Source organism: Rissa tridactyla, chromosome 14 (genome assembly GCF_028500815.1).
Source record: "Rissa tridactyla isolate bRisTri1 chromosome 14, bRisTri1.patW.cur.20221130, whole genome shotgun sequence".
Classification (NCBI taxonomy): Eukaryota; Metazoa; Chordata; class Aves; order Charadriiformes; family Laridae; genus Rissa; species Rissa tridactyla.
In genome coordinates, this window is record NC_071479.1 from 4,293,948 (window position 1) to 4,315,553 (window position 21,606).

The 21,606-nt window shown below is 56.9% G+C and overlaps 1 protein-coding gene across 6 annotated transcripts; it reads right to left on the bottom strand.

Moving 5' to 3' along the window:
- Nucleotides 1-138: 138 nt before the first annotated feature.
- On the bottom strand, nt 139-18,727 carry LHX6 (LIM homeobox 6). 6 transcript variants are annotated; one of them, XR_008469308.1, is made up of 11 exons: nt 18,626-18,727; nt 17,967-18,107; nt 17,537-17,719; nt 17,337-17,458; nt 11,315-11,535; nt 8,823-8,923; nt 8,645-8,740; nt 6,496-6,670; nt 5,720-5,823; nt 3,267-3,955; nt 139-2,757 (listed from the first exon to the last, which is right to left on the bottom strand). XR_008469308.1 is itself a non-coding variant. In XM_054220922.1 (10 exons), the coding sequence occupies exons 1-10, from the start codon at nt 18,698-18,700 to the stop codon at nt 3,935-3,937; spliced, it is 1,239 nt and encodes a 412-aa protein (XP_054076897.1). In that variant the 5' UTR covers nt 18,701-18,727; the 3' UTR covers nt 139-3,934. The 6 variants fall into 6 exon arrangements, 5 of the variants coding, with proteins under 5 accessions (XP_054076897.1, XP_054076899.1, XP_054076900.1 ...); XM_054220922.1 differs by having other exon boundaries at nt 139-3,955; XM_054220924.1 differs by having other exon boundaries at nt 139-3,955; nt 17,967-18,094; nt 18,626-18,724.
- Between the last annotated feature and the right edge of the window lie 2,879 nt (nt 18,728-21,606).

Genomic DNA, 21,606 nt, shown 5'->3' on the forward strand with positions numbered 1-21,606 from the left:
AACTCTCCTGAAGCCAGAGTTTAACAAAATAATAAAAGAGGAAAACTGGGTGGGTTGCTGCTTGATTAGTAAGCCAGAAAGTATTTAAAAATAAAATAAAATGGAATTACATCATTTTCTGGATGTAAGTGCCAGCACTTCTACTTGCATTAACTTTATTTATTACACAAATAAGACATTTACAAAGCACAACATTAAAAGTATGTAACAAAACAGACATTGGTTTTACAAAAAAGTGCTTACAATTTAGTTTTACTTTTTTTAAAATAAATATTAGTCTTGACCGTCCACTCATTCAGAGAATTTTTTTTTTTTTAACCATTGTAGCCAAGACATGCAGAATTGCAACATGCTACAACAAAATGATTGGTGGATGAAATAAAACTGATGTGTCTCTAGTTGGCACCCTACAGATATATCACTGGTAGTGCAGGACTGGTTCCCACTCCCCCGTCCCAACGAGTAAGTTGTGTAAGCACCTTTAGCTCGGGCACTGGGGTTAACCAGCGTGAGCCCAAAAAAAAAACCAAGAATTGGTAATAAATCTGTAAACCATTCCACTTTCAGACCCTAGCCGTGTTTAGTTATCTTATTAAACGTGAGTGAAAAGCCTTTCACTGGCTATCATCTTCATTGGATTTTTGTCTGCAAAAGGTTTTGTAAATAGCAACTGGAAAAGTTTAGTACGTGGAGGCTGCATTGCTGCACCAGAACCCATTTGGCAATTACTGAATAAACTAAGAAAATGAGAATTATTTTAATTTTATTTTTTTTTTAATCTACAGACAGGAGATGAATGCAAATGACCTGAGATAAGGTTTGGTTCAGTGGCAACAGTCAGTGTGAAATATGTTGTGAAACAATGTATTGAATAAATTAGAGGATTTCTTACATTCTTGGTACAGTTGAATATTTTCCATACACATAATTAGCTCTAAAACTGCACAAGCTGAATTGCTTCCAGTTTTTGCAAACAATTTGGGCTTAATATAAACAGAGCCTGATTTCTGAATTAGCAAAGCTGCTCCTGGCTACTTATGGGGGACGGTGCCCTGGAGCACAGCCTGTGCGGGGCCCTTCGCCCCACGGGTCGTGGCGAGTCCACTCCCTCTGGAGAGAAGCACCTACGCTCCTCGCCCCCTGCTTTGCACTCCTGTCCCGTCAGTGGTATCAGTTACAAAAACATTGATATACAGTACATTTCACAAGTGGGGTCTTTTTGTGATCAGTAACTAAGGTGATACTTAGCAGATACATATTTTATATTTTCCCCCTTTCATTGCACTGCTGAGACAGAAGAGAAATGCACCAAACCATTTTCTCCCTCAACAAAACAGCTGTGGAAATCTCAAGTACTGGGGGATGTCAGGTCAAGTTACAGCCCAAAGTCTCTCCTTCAGTCTTAAATGAAATAGCTACCCACTCGTTTATGGCACTAATTCCACAACTAAAGGGTCATCAGGACGCACGAGCAAAAAACGGAGAAGAAAGTTGTGCCCCGGTGACCCTGCCGACCGCCACCAGCATCTCAAGGTTATTGCGTGTGGACACAACAATCCACCTCAACCTTGTGATTACAAACGCTCCACCGACAGCCAACAAAGGGAATGCCCGTCCTGTGCTCATTGCTACAGACAAGGAGAAAAGCAACTGCAATGGGTGCAACCTGTGACCGTCCCCTCCCCGAGGGGACACTTCTGCAGCGGTGGTTCCAGTCAGGTCAGGCGTGCATGAGTGCCTTGTGACTGGTTACACACTGGAAACGGTTATTCGCACGTCGAAGGTGACAGTACTTTGCGGACTTAATTTCCTCTCTCCTTTCAAATGTTATTTTAAATTGGGGATGGAGCTGCTAGCTGCTGGCTGCAATTAGACAGAATACTGGCCTAACTGTCCGAGATATTACCATCACCCTCTTTCTCTCTCTGTACTTTTTAAAATATATATACACACACAGTTGTGCGTGTGTGCATATATATGTATGTGTGTATATACATATATATGTGTATATATATATATATATGCTTGTTCTAACAAATACCAATGCATGCTTGTACTCAGTTACTTCTCAACCCAAGAGACCTTGGTGGCCACCTCAGCAGCCATCCGCGCCTCCTTGCGCCATTCCTCATGCCATGCCTACCGGTTGGCTGGAGCCGCGTGTCCAGCCGTCGGTGACACACAGCACTCGGGGGCACAGTCAGGAGAAGGCTCACCGCGTGTACAATACGGGCTGGCCAAACCAGCGGGATGGCTGCCCACCCAGCCGACGCTGGAGATTGATCCAGGATCTCCCAGAAAGAAAAACACATGGATCTACAGCCCGAATTAAAAACAAGTTATGTAACGCATGGATTCCTGTCTTCTGCTCCCCGGGCACAGTTCGGTCACGTTACACACTAACTGTGGCTCATAGCAGGCTTTCACATTCTTGGAAACGCGGTCCCACAGACACTTAGCAGCAAGACAGGCCCGTGTGCTCGCGCGGAGAGAGGTTTTGTTACAGACCTGCTCTTGGCTCGGTGGAAACTGAGAAGGGCTGGCAAAGGTTACTTGTTTACTTTTTGTTATTACCGTCAATGAAGAATCATTTCGGAGTTTTTTTCCTGATCTGGGGCCAGACTGCTGAGCACTTCCTTTGCTGTTGCAATGAGCCCCGCGGTGCCGGCCCCGCCAGCATCAGTCCTCCCGGGCTGTGCCTTCGGCCGTACTCCAGCGAGGGAGAACAACAGGAGGGCAGAGGGAACCAGAGAGACGCTGCCAGATAAAGGAACACGCCATCACGCTGCTGTCCACTCAGCTAGCGACTGTTCCTGCTCGTCTTAACTGCGGTTCTCCTCTTTTTAACTGGCCTCTGATTTCTACCCGACTGTTTCCACTAACTGAACTTGGGTCCGCAGCAGGGCAGAACATTTCTACACCTTTATGATCAGTTTCCATTGAGGATTTCCCAGTCCCAGAGTATGGAGTGTCTAAGACTTTTGTGTAGATACATTCTGAAATCACTCATTTGTGATCCAATATGACTCCAAGGAAACAAAGTAGCGTGTTAATAAAGAACAAGAATAAAAAATTAAAAAAAAAAAAGATTTGGTAGATGGCTGTGAGAGGAGAGAGATACTCAGTGCTCTAAGAACAAGTCAGCAATCAAAAACTTCAGGGTGCTAAACCTGGCTCTGCCACCAACCCCCACGGTTCCTCTCAGTTTAGGACATCTCGGTTTCCCCTCCTATAAAATGGGGGGAAAAACACTGAGATTTACTTACCTTAGAGTAAATCAAAGGACATGTGATTCTAAAGCACTTTGAGGAAGAAAAACTGCCTATTTCCAGCTGGCATCGTGTTTTCCACTTAGTGGAGTCTCAGCTACCCGTGAGTTTGGCCCAGGAAGGTCTGTGTATACATCGAGTTGCTGAGCCAAAAAAGCCCATTTCAGATTTCATACATGCAAGTGGAGACAAGGAGGGATGTCCAGGAACCGACAGCGCTTCACTGGTGCAAAAAGAGAATCAGGCCAAACCACGTAAATTCCTCCTTCCTTTATATTCAGAGGTGATCATTGACACCCCTGAGACTCAGCATGTTCTGGTTTGTTCATATTCCCGTGGGTTTGGGAGCAAGATTTGCAAGCACAGTAGAGTCACTAATTTTGACTGTGGCTGGCATTGCCTTGGAGAGACTCACGGTCGTTCTACAAGTCCACAAGAAACAAGTGAAAAATGCAACTCTGCACTCAACACACACATACACAGAGTGTCGCTGGAGAAATAATAGTGGATGTTAGGTGCTGGTCAATGGAAATAACTGAGAGTGCTGGATCTGAGTTTCTCCTGCATGACTGATAACAGTTGCCTTGGGCCGGACGCCGTGTTTCAGCGGCTGAGGGGCAGTGGTGCTGGTAGCGCCATGGGCAGATGAGGAAGAGTTCGCGCAGTCAGTACTGAAAGAGGATGACCTAGTGGGAAAAACGGGAACCAAGCATTAGCTGCTTTCAGAGACAGGCAGCCCTCGCAATGAAACGTGCGTTCAGGGCCAGCAGAACAGACACGTGCCCCGCTGCCGCAGCGGGCGCCCAGGCAGACGATTCCCATGGAGGAACCCTTTCTGAGACCTCTGTCTGCCCAGGAGCCGCCAGCCCTGCCCACGGAACAGAGCCGGCCGGGGAAGGCACAGGCGGAGGTAACGGGGCTGTGGCAGCACACAGCCTGAGAGGGGGATGCACCTCTGGGCACACCTTTAGCTGTGCAACTACATCACACTGGGCAACACACTGGAACCAGTATTGATTTGCTCTGCGATAGAGCAGCTGCCAAGAAAACGAAGACCATCGCCAACAGCCCTTACTCTGTCCACCTCACTTGCTAACCAGTGAGGCTTCCCTCAAACTGCTCTGCAAATGCAGCGTCTGTCCTTGCCATCAGCCAGGGAAACAGCCGCTGAGCTGGTCCCAGCTCGGTTCTCCCCCGGCTGCTGTGCTGGGTACCCCGGGAGGAGTGGGGCTCTGTGGCTTATGTGCGGAGGGAAACAGAGACTCAGCCTTTACACGTGTTTTCCCAGGATCTCAGCTATCACTGCTTTTAAAAAACTTTGGATGTGGAAAGAGGCTGATTCAGGTTTCAGGAATTCAACATGCAAGTGATAGTTCGGAAAAGGAGCTGGTTGGGGGGCAGCTCCGTGTCCTGAAAACCCAGTTCTGCAACAGCTGCGAGCAAGAAATTACATTTAAATCACAGGAACTACTTGCTGCAGTGAAGTTTCTCTGAATGACAGCACCAGGACTGTCTAATATTTTCTGAAAACCCTCCAGCTTGCTGTGCGATACCATGACAAAATGCTGGCTTTTAGACTGAAAAAGTAACTTTGCTGTGCCTCTCCCTGTGCTTATTGAAACAGAGCTCAATAAGCTACTGCTGCTGCACAGAATTGAGAGAGATTTGAAAAGAGAGATGCTGAGAACTTCTAACAGTAAAGACAAAAGCTAAAACCAATAAGAGTTGCCAAAGTCTCAGTGTTTCCTCAAAACAAAACCATTTAAACTGAGCTCCTGAATAAAGTCTTATGAGCCTAAGCATGTTGCACAAGTCTTGCCCCCAGATAAGCTGTGCATTCCAACAGACCGGTATTTTAAGTGCTGAACAGAAAAATATCAATATGCAATATTATTTCCTGGCCAGACATTGTGAAATAACAGTCATACTTCAGATATTGTAACAGCCAGTCAGTATTTTTTTAAGCAATACTGGAATCCCCAAGAAATGAATAATAACTCATGGAAAACTGGAAAGTTAGCACATGCTGAAGGTCCCCCCTGCTCCGTTGCTAACAGCCAGTCACTGTTTGCACGGACAATGCGTGCAGGCAGCTGAGGAACGGAGCAGGAGGACAGAGCTCATCGCACATGGGAAGGGGAAACACCAGAGAGAGGAGTTCAGGCAGGAGGATGTCAAAAGCCTTCAGGGAATGCAGGCACAGCATCCCGGCACATCACAACAACGAGGGGTATTTAGTGAAGAACAAAGTGATGCCATTTTGACCAACAGTTGGTACATCGACCCGGGGCCACCAAAATTAAGAAAAGACACATGAGCGGGAGGCAGCTGCCAGAGATCATGGAGAAGCAGTGATGCTGACAAGAGACAGCAGTGGCAATGATGTTACACAAAAATCTTTTCTACAGTTGTGGTTTGGCCTCGAAGCCTAAAATAGGGTCTACAATTACCTTCTCACCCCTATTAGATAGTGGTCCTTCCATGTCTGCTTTGAGGTGCACTGGTGGAGCAGTGTAGGGAAGTCTACAGTGCACTTGTCCACACTGTACCTGACCTGTGGATGAGAAGAGGCTTCAGCCTCTGTTACTACAAACAACACACGCCCTGCAACCGGCACGGTCAGGCTTCCACCGGGGAGCAGCTCGGGACGCGCATGGAAGAAGAGGTGCCCGGTGGACGAGGCAGAGGCGTAGCAGGAGCCACATTTTACCACGGCCTGCGTGGGCAAGGGAAGGGAGAAGCTTCACAAGAGTCACGGAGCCAAAACCTCCATCCAGGCATGACCAAAGCTGCCCGCCACTCGCAAATGATTCACCTCACCGGCACTTGGCAACTGTTAGAGAAAGCAACTCTGATCTTGTGAGCAGGAAGGAGACCACTTGACCATCGAGCTCAGCCAGGCACATTCATGCCTCTTCTCCATGACAAAGAAAACACAAGGAGGGCCAAGGACCAGTCGGGGAAAACCCTGGCAGTGATTTTTCTGGGGCTGAGGTACGGAGGGAAAGAGGCTGCAGTCCCCTCTCCCCTCCTTCTCTCATCTGGGGCTTCCCCGTAAACAGCCCTTCAGAAAATCCTCAGACCATGAGGGGGAGGAGGAGGAGGAGGAGTGTGTGCACCAGACGTGCAGGAGAGTACAAGGGCGTTTTTACCACTGCTCCCGGGAGCACCCCCCTGCCCCGCCATCCCGAGCACCCCGCTGCCGCACCCACCAGCACCCACTCACTCTCTATGTATCCGTGCAGCGTCACCATCCGGGCCCGCTCCGGGCTGCTGAAGGGCGAGTAGTGAATGTCATCGGAGAGCGAAGAAGGGATGCGGGACGGGGGGGCTCCCGAGGGCGGCACCGTGTGCTGGGGGGTGTGTTTTTTATGGCGGGCTCTGCAGTTTTGAAACCAAACCTGAAACACAAGCAGCAAACCCTGTGTCAATGGAGAGACAATTGGATTGAAGTGTGGTCCTTCACCAAGGCCCTATGATGGGTGTCTCTTCTAAATATTTTTTAAAAAGGACTCAAATTTAGAAATCCGCACGCTGAAATACCTCACCAGCACTCCACTGGCTTCCGAAGCTTTGTTGTACACTCACTAGAGCAAGAGTTCTGTCTCAAGATAGTACAGACATTAGGGTGCCCAAAGTGGCATCTCTACTATTCATTTCTCTTGGTCAAAACCAACACCATTTTTTATTAGGGTAATTAAAACTTCCAAGGTTGTCGCAGGAGTCACTGAATGAAGCACTCGGACTAGGGGATGCAGAAACTCACATTAATGGTCACACTATTCCTTTCCACACTGAAATAATTTTAACAGCAAGCTGCTCCCTGAGCTCCAAGGGCTGTGGAAGCTCTTGGGAACGGCATGGCACTGGCTGGGGGAGCGGCCGGGCAGAAACACCCCCTGTACCCGAGCCTTGGCTGGGTTCATCCATCCCTGCAGGCAGAAAGCCTCGGCCCTGCATGGCTTCCACGGCAAATGATGGGAACACCCTTCAGGGTCTTATTTAGATTTTAAGCTTCAACCCCAGCTAGCCTGGCCTAAAAGCACGGCGGAGATCGGCTGGGAAATATGCAAGCATTGGCAAGGCAAGGGGACGCAAAAGCTTAGACTAGAAGAAGATGTGACTTCAGGAACAATGAAAACAATATTGGTTTAATCACTTGTGGTTTACTGTATTCAAAAACCACATCAGCAGAACATTAAAGCTGAGAAAGGAGGGTACTGTGGGATATAGTCCTACTCCATCTGAGCAGCAGGTATGAGCTCCCTGACCATATCTCGCTGCTTCTAATTAAAGGAATAGTTAGGGGATTACATCCTAGAATTAATACATGCATGGAGGGGGGTCTATGCTAATGTGGTGATTTCTTTCTTATGCTTTAATTTTTGAAAGATAGCTGGGAGTAAAAATCTTCTCCAAGACTGAGAGAAGATCAGGTCTCTGAGGCCACGCATGCTGGACCACAGAGAAGGAAACAGTCGTAAGCATTTGACAAATTGTTTCCTGTTCAAAGTGCCTTTAAAAAATATCCACATAAAAAATAGCCCAGCGTGCAGACTGCTTGATCTTTAGCTAAATGAAGAATCTCAATAACTGAGGCTCGAGCCAGTTTTTCACACACGAAATTTAAACGTGTCGTTGGCAAAACAATCCTGGATGAAAGCTCCAAATTTATTTTAATCGCTTATGTTTTTATTGTATGTGGAAAGTATGTCAGCAGAACATTAAAGTGAAGAGTATAAATGTCACCAGGGAGCAAAGCTGGGCTGTCTACGGGGAGGGCGAGCAGGGAGCTGCAGAGAGGACATTTCTCCGGGTCCCCACAGCGCTGCTCTCCCTCCCCTCCCCGACAACGAGCGCGGGGACTTTCCTGCCACCGCTTCCCCTGGGGCTGCAAAACCCCTTTTTCTTTAAACTTCTCAATCCCAGTGCTTCCCGAAGCAGCTGGCTTTGCCTGCTCCGGCGGGATGGCTGCCGGGAAGAGCCCATGCTGCCGTGCCGGCTGTCCGGGCAGAGCACGGGGCTCTGGGGCAGCAGGCTAACGGCAGCTTTCCCACCCGGAAATGTACTGGGGCGGGCTGGGGCTGTATGGGGTGGAATTTTCATTGCATCATGAGAGGGAAAAACAAATAGAAAACCCATGAGCGAGACAGAAAAAGGATGGTGCTGGCATCGCTATGGGACCTGGCAAAGCTGGTGAGGGAGCATGAAGCTGCTGGATGCGGCAAGTCCCGGGGTTGATGTGCGGGAGCGAGGGGCTACAGGGACATGAGCCCTGGCTAGCACCAGCCTTTTGGTGCACATCCTCTGCCCCCTTCCCTGGCCCTGCTCGGCCGATGGTGCCCGCACCCTGCCCACCCCTGCCCACCCCTCACCTGAATGACTCTCCGACTCAGCCCCGTCATGTCCGCCAGCTTCTGAAGCGTTTGTGCGTCGGGGTTGTTGTCCTGAGCAAACTGTGCCTGCATGACCTGGGGGGGAGAGAAGGGCGAGGGGGTCAGGATGAGGCCGGGGAGCCGCACCCCCCCGGCCCCCCCGGCCCAGCCCCGCTACCTGCAGCTGCTCGGCGGTGAAGGAGGTGCGGGCCCTCTTGGCCGGCTTCGGCTGGCTGTCCTGCTCCGAGGGCACAGCCCCCTCCAGCGTGATCCCGTTGCCTACGAGAGAGAAGCCCCGTGCACCGCAGGTCAGAAACCCCCCTGCCCACCCCAGCATGCAACGGCTGCTCAACCAGGGGACAACATGCCTGACGTGGTGGCATGGGGCAGCGCAGCATCCCTTGCTGCCAGCAGTAGCAGGGAGAGCGGAGCCAGCACCGCCGCTGAGCCCCGGGCTGCTGAGCCCCTTCAGGACACTGCCCGCCCCGCGGACTTTACTGTTGAATTAAGAAAAATGCAGCAAGTTGGTGGAAGATGCGGGGAATGAGGAACAGGGAAACGGCAGCAGGAAGATGGATTTCGAGGTGATGTTCTGCTGGCCCTGACTCGCGGTCACCACTTGGCCGTGTCCACCAGCGAGTGGCTCAGAAGGGGACCCTGCCTCCGCCAGGCTCACCGACATCCATCACTCCTGCCCTGTGCTGCTCCCCATGACCCCATCTTCCCCTGCGGGCGCTGCCTCCATCAGTCGTTTCATTTGCTCAGAGCATTTCAATGGGCTCTTTGCTCCTTCCCCTGGCCCCAAATCCTCCCGGCACCCTGACCTCCTCCTCCTGGCTCCTGGAGCAGCAGCAGGAGCAGCGCCATCCCCATGGCCTCGGGGTGCCCATGCTCTGAGCAGCAACCACACTATGGGGGACACACCGAGGGGGGAGGCTGTCCACCCACTTGCCAAGCACAGCATCGGGGTGAGCCCAGCTGTGCTCACACAGCTACGGAGCCTGCAGGGGGGTGGCCTGAGCCAGGGTCCCTCTGTCCTCGCCAGGGTGCCCAGTGCAGCCTGCATCGTGCCCGGCCCGGCTGCTCCCGGCAGTGCGGGTGAAGCAGTGGTGAGTGATGGATGAGGGAGGATGCCGGAGCGGGGCTGGCGCTCACCCTGCTCCCAGGATGCGCCTGCACAACCCGGCGCTCGCTCTGCAAGCTGGACTGGGCTGTGATTGTCTTGGCTTGAGTTGAAGGACTTTCTCATATAGTTTGACTTGTTCTTTTAGGATGATGAATGGGACTCTGACTTCAGCAACATCTGTTTATTTTTCTTCTATGTAAAACCTCATGTGCAGAAGAAATTGCTGGGTAATTACTGGAGGGGGGGGCGCACGGCTCTCCAACTCCTCAGCAACTGCAGCTCTCCAGAGCGATCCCATCCCATTCTCAAAACTAGGGGACACTTGGGCACAGGTACCCACACAGGACACTCACCATGTGCCCCAGCGCTGCCCTGACACGGTGGGGCTCAGCCCACACCAGCAGGACCCTACGAGCCGCAGCAAACCCACCACGCCAGCCCTGGGCTGGTGCAACAGCTCTGTGGGACCCCTCGGCGCCAGACCCTTCCATCCTCGCACCAGCCTGCTCCTCCCGGCCACGCGGCTTCTCCCCCTCCGTCCCCGCTCCCCTCTGCCTCGCTCACGCCGCAGCAGCAGCCGACCATATGGACCAAGATGCCACGAACCACGGCCCAAGCCGAGACCCTCCCAGCCCAACTGGGCACTCTGTTCGCATCCTCTTACTCAAAGGCTGTAAACAGAAACGCTGATTATTTTCATGTCAGGTTGTTAATGGTTTCCACATGCTGCACAGGCCGGGACACGGCGTTTGCCTCCCTGTGCCCACCAAGCGCTAGCGAGGGGCACAGAGGGCTGGAGCCCCGGAGGCCGCTGGCTCCCCCGAGCTGCGATCACTGCCATATCACTATATCTCAGGTGCTTTCCAACGCAGGACAGCCCTGGCACTGCCTGGCCCATGCACCACGTTGGATTAACCCCACCAATTTGTTCCTCCGAGCATCTCTCTGGCCACTGCCACACCAGAGGATGGGGCTGGGCCGTGGCCACGGGAAGGGGGATGCTGCGCTGCATGACCTCGGGGTCACCAGCCCAGCCCCGGCGGGAGTGGGACTTGATTGGGAAAGCGGAGGCTGGCCGGCGGCTCGTGGCGTGCCGTGGTGGGGACGGCAGCGTGTGGTGCGGTCCAGCTGGGAGCGGCGTGTCCCCGGACGGGCAGGGCGGGTGGAAAATCATGGGAAGGTTTTGTCGGATCGCCAGCTTTCCCACCTTCTAGATTTATGACTCACAGCTTCAAAATCCCAGTGGCTTCCTCACCCGCTGCACATGGCGCACCGGGCTGCATGGGACCGGCGGCTTGTCCTCGGCATTGCCCATGGCTCACAGGCTCAGGCACGGCTCCCACAAGCCGCAGGCACTGCTGGCACATTGGTCACCCCCAGGAGCCTTCTGCCAGCCCAGGGTCTCATGCTCGGCTTCCCCTGGGGCCACCCATCACCCCCTTTTGGCGATGACAGGACTGGCCCCGGCACCCTGTGGTGGGGTCAGTGTGGGGGACAGGGACAGCCAGGGGCAAGGCCGCGACCACGGCGCTGGGGCTGCGTACCGTTTTCCGCCGCTCGCTTGAGGTTCTCTATCATGGTGTCGTAGTGAATCCGGCACAGCACCTTCTCCTCCACCAAGCCGAACTCCTCGCCGGTGGAGAGCTGCCTCTTGCAGGAGAAGCAGGCGAAGCAGGCGAGGTGGTAGGCGTTGCCCCGCGCTCGCCGCACCCAGTCGCTGGCGTAGATCTGCCTGCCGCAGCGGGCACACTTTGTACCAAACCGGCTGCGGGAGGAGAAGAGGCAGGGTGAGGGCAGGAGGGTGAGGGCAGGAGGGTGCCAGCCCCATTGCTTGCCCCATCCCACCCAAATCCCACAACACCCATGCAGGGAAAGAGCTGCAGCAAAGCCGCCCCAGCGGTGCCGTTCCCCCATGGCAGGGTGGCACGGGCAGCAGTGCAGGCAGCGACATGGGCAGCGGTGCAGGCAGCGGCGTGGGTAGGAGCGGGACGTGACGCGCCGCAGCCCAGTGGCGCCAGCGACCGAGGGGCTGAGGTGACGCAGCGCCATGAATCAGCTTCCAGGCCCGTGGGCTTTTTATTTTGATAACAGCCAGTGTGAGACTGGGATGAAAACTGTGTCAGAGCCGGTTCTCTCCCGTTGCCATAAATCAAAACATGTGTTTTCTCCTCACACATAGAGCCGCACGCATCTGCTTTTTCCTCCTACGAGGAGTCTCCTCACTGTGAGAGGGTGATGATCGCGCCCGAGTGAGTTATGCTGGAAAGTAGCTCGGTGCAACGAAGAGGCAACAAGGCGGCGAGGAGCCCCGTGCCGGGCACTGGGCAAATACATGCACTTATGAAAAATCCCATTTCTGCCAGGATACGGGACGCAGCAGACGTGGCCCCCGTGGCCCTGCATCTCTGGGCCAGCGCTGGCCAGGGGTGCTGCCCACAGTGCAGGCAGGGTCAGGCACAGCCTTGGTTTGGCTTCTGCGTTTTAGCATTACCGCTGCTTGAAAAAATATATGCAAGGAGCAGCAGCAAGAGCAGCAGGGGAGAAGCAAGCACCTCCTGCATCACCGCAGCGCTGGTGCTGGCTCCCACACAGCCCTGGTCGCAGCCACTGCGCTTCCCCACGCACCCATCACCGTGGCCTCTGGCTCCCCGGGGGCTCCCACCCAGCCCCCACCGCAGCTGGGCCCCGCAGTCCTGACCCTACACAGGGCAGGGTGTGGAGCCACTGCCACCCTCTGCTACCCTGCCCGAGCAGCCCCGGCATCGCTCAGCGCCGGCACAAAACATCGAGAAGAGGCGACCGCACCAAGCGGCAGGAGACCCCCGGCACCGCGAGCCCCTCGCGTTGGGGTGGCCAGAGCAGCCCAGGGCAGCCCACCGCAGCTGGGGCACGCTGCCCGCGCCCGGCCCCCCGCCGCAGAGCTGCCGCCCGCCGTGGGCTCGGCGAGATGCAGAAAGACCGTCCTGTGCTGGAATTACTAATTGCAAAACTATTTGGGAGGAAAAGAAAGGTTTAAATTTTTCAGCCTGACCATAGCTGACCAGAAAGAAGGGAAAAAATAAAAAAAAAGCAAACCTAAAAGGGCTGCCTTAGAGAGGATATTTCTGTGCTGAAATTATACAGAGACTTAGCTAAGAGACTTCACTAATTTACTTCAGATGGGAACATTGTAAACTGACTGTGTGCCAGCTAGTTTATATAAACGCACAAACAAAAGAACTGTATTAATTTTTTATTTAGAAGTAAAGATCATTCCTGTAAATTGAATTACTTTGAACAATGTGCTATGTAAACAGTCGTACTTGCTGAACGGTACCAAACGAGGGGCAGGCTTACCGAGCTAATAGCACGTGGTAATCGCCGCTCCCCACTCGAATCACAGCCTGATGCGGGGAGGGGGGGCACGTCCCGGGGACGGGCACGTCCCTGTGCCTCCAGAACTGAGGGAAACTGAGGCCCAGGGCACCGCGCAGGAAAGGTCACACCTCCCATCCTCGTCACACACCAGCTGGGATCTGGGGGGGCACCAAGCATGGTGTCCCCCCAGCACGGTGTCCCCCCAGCCCAGGCTGGCGCTGGTGCCCAGGGAACGGGGCAGGGGCTGCCGAGGGCACGGGGGCTCGTGGGGATGCAGCAGCCAGCACAGGTGGGGGGTGACACCACTGTCCCCCACAGAGCCACCGCACGAGCAGCACCCGGCAAGAGGACGATGCTCGGCAGCCAGACACAGGCGTGGAGGCTGCGGTCGCTGCAGAGGCTGCGGCACCAGCAATTGCCGATGCTGCGCCTGCATCTCTTGGCCAACACCTGCCGCCAGCACCAACCGCGGCCATCAGGTTTTACAGAAACCAGGCTGAGCCAGGGCTGGGCACGGGCACCTGCTGCCACCCAACAGACACCACCCCTGCAGGGACCGCCACCGCAGGGACTGCCACCGCCAGGGATGCAGGAACAGGGAGAGAAACGCCTGCGAGCAGGCTGACCTGACCTGTCGCCACTGCAAACAACGGCTCAAAAATAAAACAGACTTTAGTTCACCAAGCTCACGGGGCAGCAATAGCCCAAAGAGCCCTGACCACGTGGGGCTGCAGTGAGGAGCTCCCTGTGGCTCCTGCCACCCGCCTGGCAGGGATGGGGATGGGGTCGCACTGCAGCAGGAGATGCAGAACTGGGGCTTTCCCTGAACCCAGCACTGCAGCACACCCCAGGGCATCACCAACATCTGCAGAGCCATCGGCTCAGGCTCCGTGCGCATGGTTTGTGGTCAGGGGAGCAGATGCTGCCAGCTCTCCACAACCGTTAGCACCAGGAGATGGAAACTGCCAACAGCATTACCAGGAAAGAGTCATCCCAGAGAGACTCATCCCAGAGAAATTCATCCCGCCTCCCCCAGGGGCGGCCGCAACATCTGGGGCGCAGGAGAAGAGCAGAGGTGGGAGGATGCCCTGGTGTGTCCTGGGTCTCACACACCGCTTGTATCCAGGCACCACAGCTCCCTGAGCCCTGCTGTCCATCCCCGCCTGCAGGGATGGGGCAAGGGACACCCAGCTCCCAGGGCCACAGCTCCCACATGTCCCCATCCCCTCCTGAGCCCGCTCCGTAGGAAGCCCCTGACGCTGCAGCTGCAGCTTCCAGACATCACCCCAAATCGCACAGCAGACCAGCGGTGCGTTGCCGCAGCGAGTCCATCTCCATGCTGAGCCACAGCACCGCCCGAGTAGGAGCGCCATCCCAGCAGGGCATGACAGCAAGAGGTAACAGAAGCCACCTGGGCTGTAGCCGGGCTGTGGGCGCTGGCCCACCCACAGCACAGCTTTTTTGCTGTCCCAGCACCCAGGGACACAGAGCAGGGCCAGCAACCCCATGCTTGTGTGCCCAAGGGCTGCCCAGTGAGGCAGACAGCCATGGGCGTCACAGCGAGGTGCTGCGGGAATCACACCGGGATCACACCGGGCCTCCCTGCGACCGCAGCCGCGGGAGCTTGGCCGCGAGCAGCCCTCGTATCGCCCGGGAACACAATGTTCTGCTCAATGAGCTCCAATTTTAATTTGGTTCTCCTCGAAGCACTGGAGCCCTGGATGCCAAATGCAATTATTTGACAAGACACAGGAAACAGCAGCGTTTGCTTAAAAACGCACACGAGGCCGCGGTGCTGCGGCAGCGCCAGCACTTATGCAGCCCCTCACGTGCACTGGGAAGAGAAGGTCAGACAGACAAGGCCAAAACGCACCCACCGTCGGGCAGCAGCGCCCACCCAGCAGCAGGGCTGTGTCCGTAGACGGCCCCACGCCTGGCGGCCCCCCAGCCCCGGCTGCCCACCAACAGTCCCGGCTGCCCACCAACAGTCCCGGCTGCCCGGGAGTCAGCGCTGGTGCGATAAAAGCCGCCGTGCGCTGCACGCAGAGCGCATCCCACCGCCCCTTCGCATCTGCCTTGGCTCCAAAGACCCACACGTGTTAGGATGGGATTTCTGCTTTGCTTTAAAAAAAACCCACACATTTCATCTGCAGCAAATAATAAATAAAATTAAAAAAAAAAAACAACCCACAAACAAAACCAAAACCAAAAAACCAAACAAAACTCAAGAGTCAGATTTGTCCTTTGGGTCCCGGCTGTCCCGGGCTCGCCAGGCTGCGGGCCAGGATGCTCCCGGGGGCCGGGGCCGGACGAGCGGTCCCCGAGCCGGGTTTGCAGGGGGGCTACCGGGGAGCGTCTGCCCCGACCCGCCCCGGCCCTGGCGAGCGGCTCCGGCCGCAGACCGTCACCGACGGCAGCGGCGGCGCGGCTCAACCCGGTGGGATCCGCCGCGGCTGCCCCCGGGGGCTGCGGGAGCGACCCCCGCCCGCCGCCCCCGCAGCGGGTCCGGCCCGGGGCTGGGTAGGGGGTCGCAACGAGCCCCGCGGACCCGGGGGCCGGGGGGGAGCGGGGTCGCCCCGCGCCCGCTCCCGGCTCCCAGCGCTGCCGCTCCCGCCGCACGGCAACTCACCCCTCCAAAAAAAATAAATCCAACCCCTATTTTTCAGCAAAAAAGGCAAGTGCGAAGCGCGGTCCGGGAGCCCCCCCGACCCCCGAACCAGGCGCTCGGGAGTCGCGGGGCTCCTGCGGCGCCTGCAGCGATTTTCGTTTTAGTTTTCCTTCGGCATCGCCGGTGCCCGGCGGGCAGAGACCCCGCGCCGGCCCGGAGGGAGGGGGCTGCTGCGCGGGGCTTCCCAGCTCAACGGGTTTATTTTTAACAGATGTTATTCGCTGGATTTGCTCGAAGGCAATTTAGAGATCCAGTCGCTACTTTAAAACCGCCTTCGGAAATGTCCGTACTTTAAAAATATTAACGGCATCGGAACGGTTGTTAATTCATGAAAAACGCTGGAAATGCCCTGAAGCAGCACAACGGCACCGCGGAATTCCCTAAACCTTTCACTTGAAAGTGAAGGAAATTTCGGTGAATTCACTAAAAAATAGTGGTTTAATAATAATAGTAATAATAATGACACCAACAGTAACAGCCGGGCCGGATGGGAAGCGCCGCGCCGGAGCCCGAGGAGCCGCGCACCCCGCGGCGGCACCGAGCCCGGCGGGACGGGGGCCGAGCGGCGGTGTGGCGAGTATTAGGAGACCCTCCCGATAACAAACCCTAAAGAAATCTCAAAGGTTGGTTTTTTTTCCCTGCCGAGCACACCCTGCCCGCGGCACCGTTGTCGCCGGAGGCGGCCCCGAGGGCTCCGCGGCGGCGGGAGGACGCTGCCGAGCCCCCAGCGCCCTCGCCGGGGTCACTCTCATCGCCTGCCCGCCGTCTCCCTTCCTCCCGGGGAGAACAGCATTTCCTCATCCTGGCGGGATAGGGAAAGTCAGAGCGGCGGGCTCTGATATTTAGTTAAAGCCCAGTGAGAAGCTCAGGATCCTCCATCCCCTCCCTGCCTCTCTTTTTGGGGAAAAACCGTGGTTTAAGGTTTTAAACCAAAAGGCTGTCGGAGCCAGAAGCAGCCTCCCTGCAGGACGCGCTCCCCCGGGGGATGCAGGTCGGGACCGACGGCGCACGGCGAGCCCTGGCCGGGCCGCGGGGACCTGCGCGGCCGCGCGTTTGTCTCCGTTCTCTAACACGCACCGGCCAAGGACGCTCCGGCGTTTGCGATGCTGCCCCACGGACAGAGGCTTCCAAAGGCCGTTCGGCGCCGCACACCGCTGGGCACACATCCACCCTCCCGGCAGGAGCCGGGGCGACGCCGCTCAGCCGGCGTTTCCCCCGGCGAGGGGACAATTCCCCGCCGCTCAACCCCCGCAGAGCCGAGGGGCTCCGGCCGCCGTGCCAGGGCTCGGGGAGCCCGGTGGGGGGGTCGGAAGCCCTCCGGGAGGGGGTGCGGGTGCACCCCAAGTCCCCATCCTCCCCGTGCCCAGAGGGGACGCCTCTCTGCCGGGCTGCTCCGCGGAGCCCGCCGGCTTTTTCAAACCTCCGTCCTGTCAGCGCCGGAGCGGTCCCGGCCCCTCGGCAGCCGGCGAGGACGCTGAGGCCCCCCGGAGCCGGGGCTTCGGCGCGGAGCTGCCCCCACCCCCCCGGCCCGCCTGCCCTACCTGAAGTAGTCCATCTTGCAGAAGATCTCCTTGTTCTTGATGTAGCAGCTGTGCTGCTGCCGCAGCGAGGTGCGGCACACGGAGCACTCCAGGCAGCGGACGTGCCAGATGAGGTTGTTCACCTGCGGCAGAGAAGGGGGCTGAGACCCGGGACCGCCCGACGCCCCCCGCCGACCCCCGTCGCCGCCGCCGCCGCTCACCTTGAGCAGGTACCGGTCGAGGATCTCCAGCCCGCAGCTGGAGCAGACGTTCTTGCCGGCCGACGGCGTGGAGGAGGAGGAGGACGGCGGGGAGCAGACGGACGGCGTGGAGGGTGTGCTGGGCGCCGAGCGGGCGTCCTCCTTCTCCAGGGCGCCGGGCAGCGGCTCCCCGTCGGGCTGCGACTGCGGGCAGAGCCGCCGCGGGGCCGTCAGCCGGGGCCTCGCCGTCCCCCGCGGCCCCCCGGTGCGTCCCGACGGGTCTCCGCAAGCCCTCGGCATCCCCGGCCCGGCGGGTCCCGGCCGGTCCCCGCAAGCCCCCGGCGTCCCCGGCCCGGCGGGTCCCCGCAGCCGCCGGTGCGTCCCGGCCGGTCCCCGCATCCCCCGGCCCGACGAGCCCCGGCGGGTCCCCGCAGCCCCCGGCCCCGCTTACCATGGCGCGGGCGTGCGGGTCGAGGCAGCGGGAGCTCCCCTTGGGCAGCGGCTCCGGCGGCATCACCTTGCGGGAGAGAGCGGGAGAGGGAGGCTGCTGCTCCATGCGCCGGGCGAGCGCGGGGCACCCTATATAAACCGCCTCAAAACAATAAATAAGAACTTTCTAGTGGCCATTTAAATCCTTTGCAACAAAAGCTGCGTCTCTTTAATGAAGCAATTTGAATGTGGATTGAATTCTCTCCCTGCCTGCACTTAACCCGGGCCTCTTGAAGTAATCGCTCGGTTCCCATGCGAGCCAAAGCGCTGAAAAAACCCCACAAACTACCTGCAATTAGAAATTGCCGTAAATGCCCGAGATAAGAGGTACCCAGAGTGTCAATTCCGGCTGTCAATCAGGGAATCCATCAGGCCACCCAAAGAATTGCAAATTTGATTTTTTTAATGGTAGTAATTAAAAATCGAAATTCTTCCCCCTCTCCCGCCGCCGAGCACAAAACGCCCCAGAAAACGCCGGGATGGAAAATCCTCCCCTCGGGCGCGGGAGGCAGCGAGCGGCCCCGGCCCCGGCCCCGGCCCCGGCCCCGGCCCCGGCCCGCGCCCTCCCCGGGGGTGCCCGGCCCCGCTCCCGGCCCCGACGGCAGCGGCGGCGGCGCTCACCTTGCCCGCCTGGGCGCCGGCCGGGGCGCGGCGGCCCGGGCCCCGGGGCTGCCCGCCCTCATGGCTCCGGTGCATGGGGCGGGCGCGCCCCGCTCCGCCCGCCGCCGCCGCGCTCCGTGCCCGCGGGCGGCGCGTCCCGCGGCCGCGGCAGGAAGGGCGGGGAGCCGCGCCGGCCCCGCTCCCCCGCCGGGGGCGGCCGCGGGCCGGGCAGGAAGCAGAGCCCCCCCGCCGCGCCTCGGGGGCCGCCCGCCCCGCCGGGCCCCGCTACCTGCGGCGGCGGCGGCACCGGCGGGGAGGGGGGACACACGACACCCGCTCCGGTACGGTCCTCCCCCGCCGCACCGTCGTTGCCCGCCCCGACGGGGCGCACGGGCCGGGCCGGCCCCGGGGCCGAGCCGCCCCGCACCGCCGGGACCGGCCGCGGCCCCCGAGCCCCCCGCGGGGCGGGATGGGGACGGGCAGCGGGGATCGCACCCACCGCCGCGGCGTCTGGCCGCCCGCCGCTGCCCGGGCTTCATTAGTAACCTGATAATTCCCCGGCAAAGCCCCGGCAGCGGTTCCACCACGGAGTAATTGCAGGACGGTAACGTGAGCTGATGGCGGACGGGGATGGATCCTCGCCGTTATTGATTTTGACAGCTAAATTGTTAACCGAGAGGGAAATCAGATGAAAGCCATTTTAGAATAAATACAAGACATTAGGTTTAAACATTGAAGTTGCAAAAAAGCCCAACAAACCCCTAAGAAACTCAGCCTGAGGCCTGCTGCTCATCCTCCCCTCCGTCCTCCGCTCGGCAGAGTGACAGGGGGACAGGGACAAGTGCAGAGGAGCGGTGCTGAGAAAGGACAATTCAAACCACTCGTCCAGGCTGGCGGGGTCTGAATTGGCTCCCACTGCTCCAGAAGAAACACGTAGGAGTTTCCAGGGATGCAGCCATGAAAGCTGTCTGCCCCCCTACACAGCGCCGGTGGGAGCAGGGCAATGCGGGTTTTGTTTGCATCTGAGCGCGATGCAGGGCTGTAACGCCACAGCACACCGCAGCACGGTAATGCTGACGGCTTTCTCTGCTCTGATAATTACAGACCAGGCGCTCTGGGCCCCGCAAAGTCAGAAGAGGCTCAGGAACAGGCTGTCTTCAGCCCAGCCTCTGCCTTTCCCCGGCCTTGGGATCAAGCCTTGTTCCTGTGGGCAGCTGGTCTCCTGCCCCCGCTGCCTGCTGAGAGCAGGTAGATCTCCGAAATGCAAGTCACACAGCTGGCTGCCCCGGGAACATGGCCCATGCAGTGCCTGGGGTGGAGCTGCTGGGTTTTAGTACCAACTTCCTCCCCTTTCTTACCCCCAACAGGCTCCCTCCCACCAGCACCAGAGATTGTACAAGGCAACAAGGCAGCTGGGTGTCAATGAATCCAGCTGGAGCCCAAGATTTGGGGTTAGGCATGTGATACACTCCCACAGGTGAAGGCATGATGTCGTACCTGTCCCAAGTGAGGGAGTCTCACCATAGGAAGGAAGGCTGTTGAGGGAAAACCCACATTATGGACTTGGTGAACATCGTCCTTTGTACCCCACCTCGGCCCCAGGGATGTGCTGGAGATACAGCGGAAGCAAAGAAGCCCCTAAGGGGACAGGACAGGACCATATGCCAGAGGTAAGAAACAGCCCCAGACCCCTCTTCAGGGGAGGCAGACGCCAAGCCCAGCTCCCCTTTCCAGCACCAGCCTGCCAACTTCCATACTTACGGCTCCAAAGCAGCTGCATCCTCCACCACAGCGTTTCTTGCTGCCTCCAGCTTCCCAAACCTATTTCATGACGGTTGATGTTCAAAGCCCCAGAGCCGCTGCTCATGAAAAAACGTTACTGAGCATTTACCTCCTCCTGGCTCCAGGGTTAGGCACTGGCTGGTTTTGCTGTGCTCTCGGCTGCCGCGGAGGCACGGGGCCTTGGGGAAGCTGCAGCATTCCTGGGAAGCGCCAGCAGCACCAGCGGGAATGACCGACGCGAACACCGACCTGCAATAAAGCTCCCCCAGGTCTGAGTCTGGCCAAGCGACAGACAAGGCACTTCTGTTGGTCACTGGGGTAGCGCAAAAAAAAAATTTAAAAAATAATAATAAAAAAAAAAAAAAGAGACTACTGCTATTGTACCCAGACTTGTATCAGTGGACTTCGGCTGATGCCAAGCATTTACCACCCTCACTTCCTGCTTGCCACCCTCGCTTTCCTGGAGGAAAACATGCATTTTAAATGTTTATTTAGAGCCGTAAGAATTTCAACAAACTGTATTTAAATACAAATAAATATCAAAGTATGTTTCTGACGGGAACACAACCGCGTCCCCGATTTGAATCAAGGTATTTTCTAAATTCCTAATAGAAATAGAATCAATTGCTGTTCTAAAGAATGCAGATACAGATGCGGAGAACTACAAACGCTAGATCACGCAAGAACAAAACACAGGCTGTTCGCAGAGGAATGTAAACGGGCGTTATTGACATTCATAGGGGTACAAACTCCCAGTGACGCTACTTTGCTCTTTACTCAGGTACCCAAAAAACTAGAAAGCAAATATTTAACAGCACAAGACCTACTTTTTGAACAATTTAGTCTTTAACAATCCATCCATCCCACAAACACACAGCTCCGTTCCGGCCGCTCGGTTCGGAAGCGGGATACGTGCTCTGCTCGGAGGGAGGTGCGCGGCTGCAGGAATACAAACCTTACTTTGCTATGCCAGTGAGCAACACCTGTGCACGGAAACCAGGGGCTGTTTAAAAATTATTTTCCTCCCCTATGTTTGAGCCCACTGTTAACCAGCTTGGGGAAGCAACTCAAGAGTGTCCAGAGATGTGAAGATTCACCACTGAAAGGCTTAGGGAGAGTGGACATTGACAAGGTCTGACCAGAGTCTCCTGGACTCGAGCGCACACGTTCTCCAACATCCCCCTTGCACATGCAGTCACAGCTCCGTGTGCGCTAAGGAG

What these genes read in the sequence shown, in the direction of transcription:
- LHX6 (XM_054220922.1), bottom strand. Translation starts at nt 18,700, where the DNA reads ATGCACCGGAGCCATGAGGGCGGGCAGCCCCGGGGCCCGGGCCGCCGC. An exon ending in TGCAAGATGGACTACTTCAG is followed by an intron (nt 11,536 to 17,336) that starts GTAGGGCAGGCG and finishes CTCCTCCCGCAG; the next exon opens with CCGGTTTGGTACAAAGTGTG. An exon ending in TCACCGCCGAGCAGCTGCAG is followed by an intron (nt 8,741 to 8,822) that starts GTAGCGGGGCTG and finishes TCTCCCCCCCAG; the next exon opens with GTCATGCAGGCACAGTTTGC.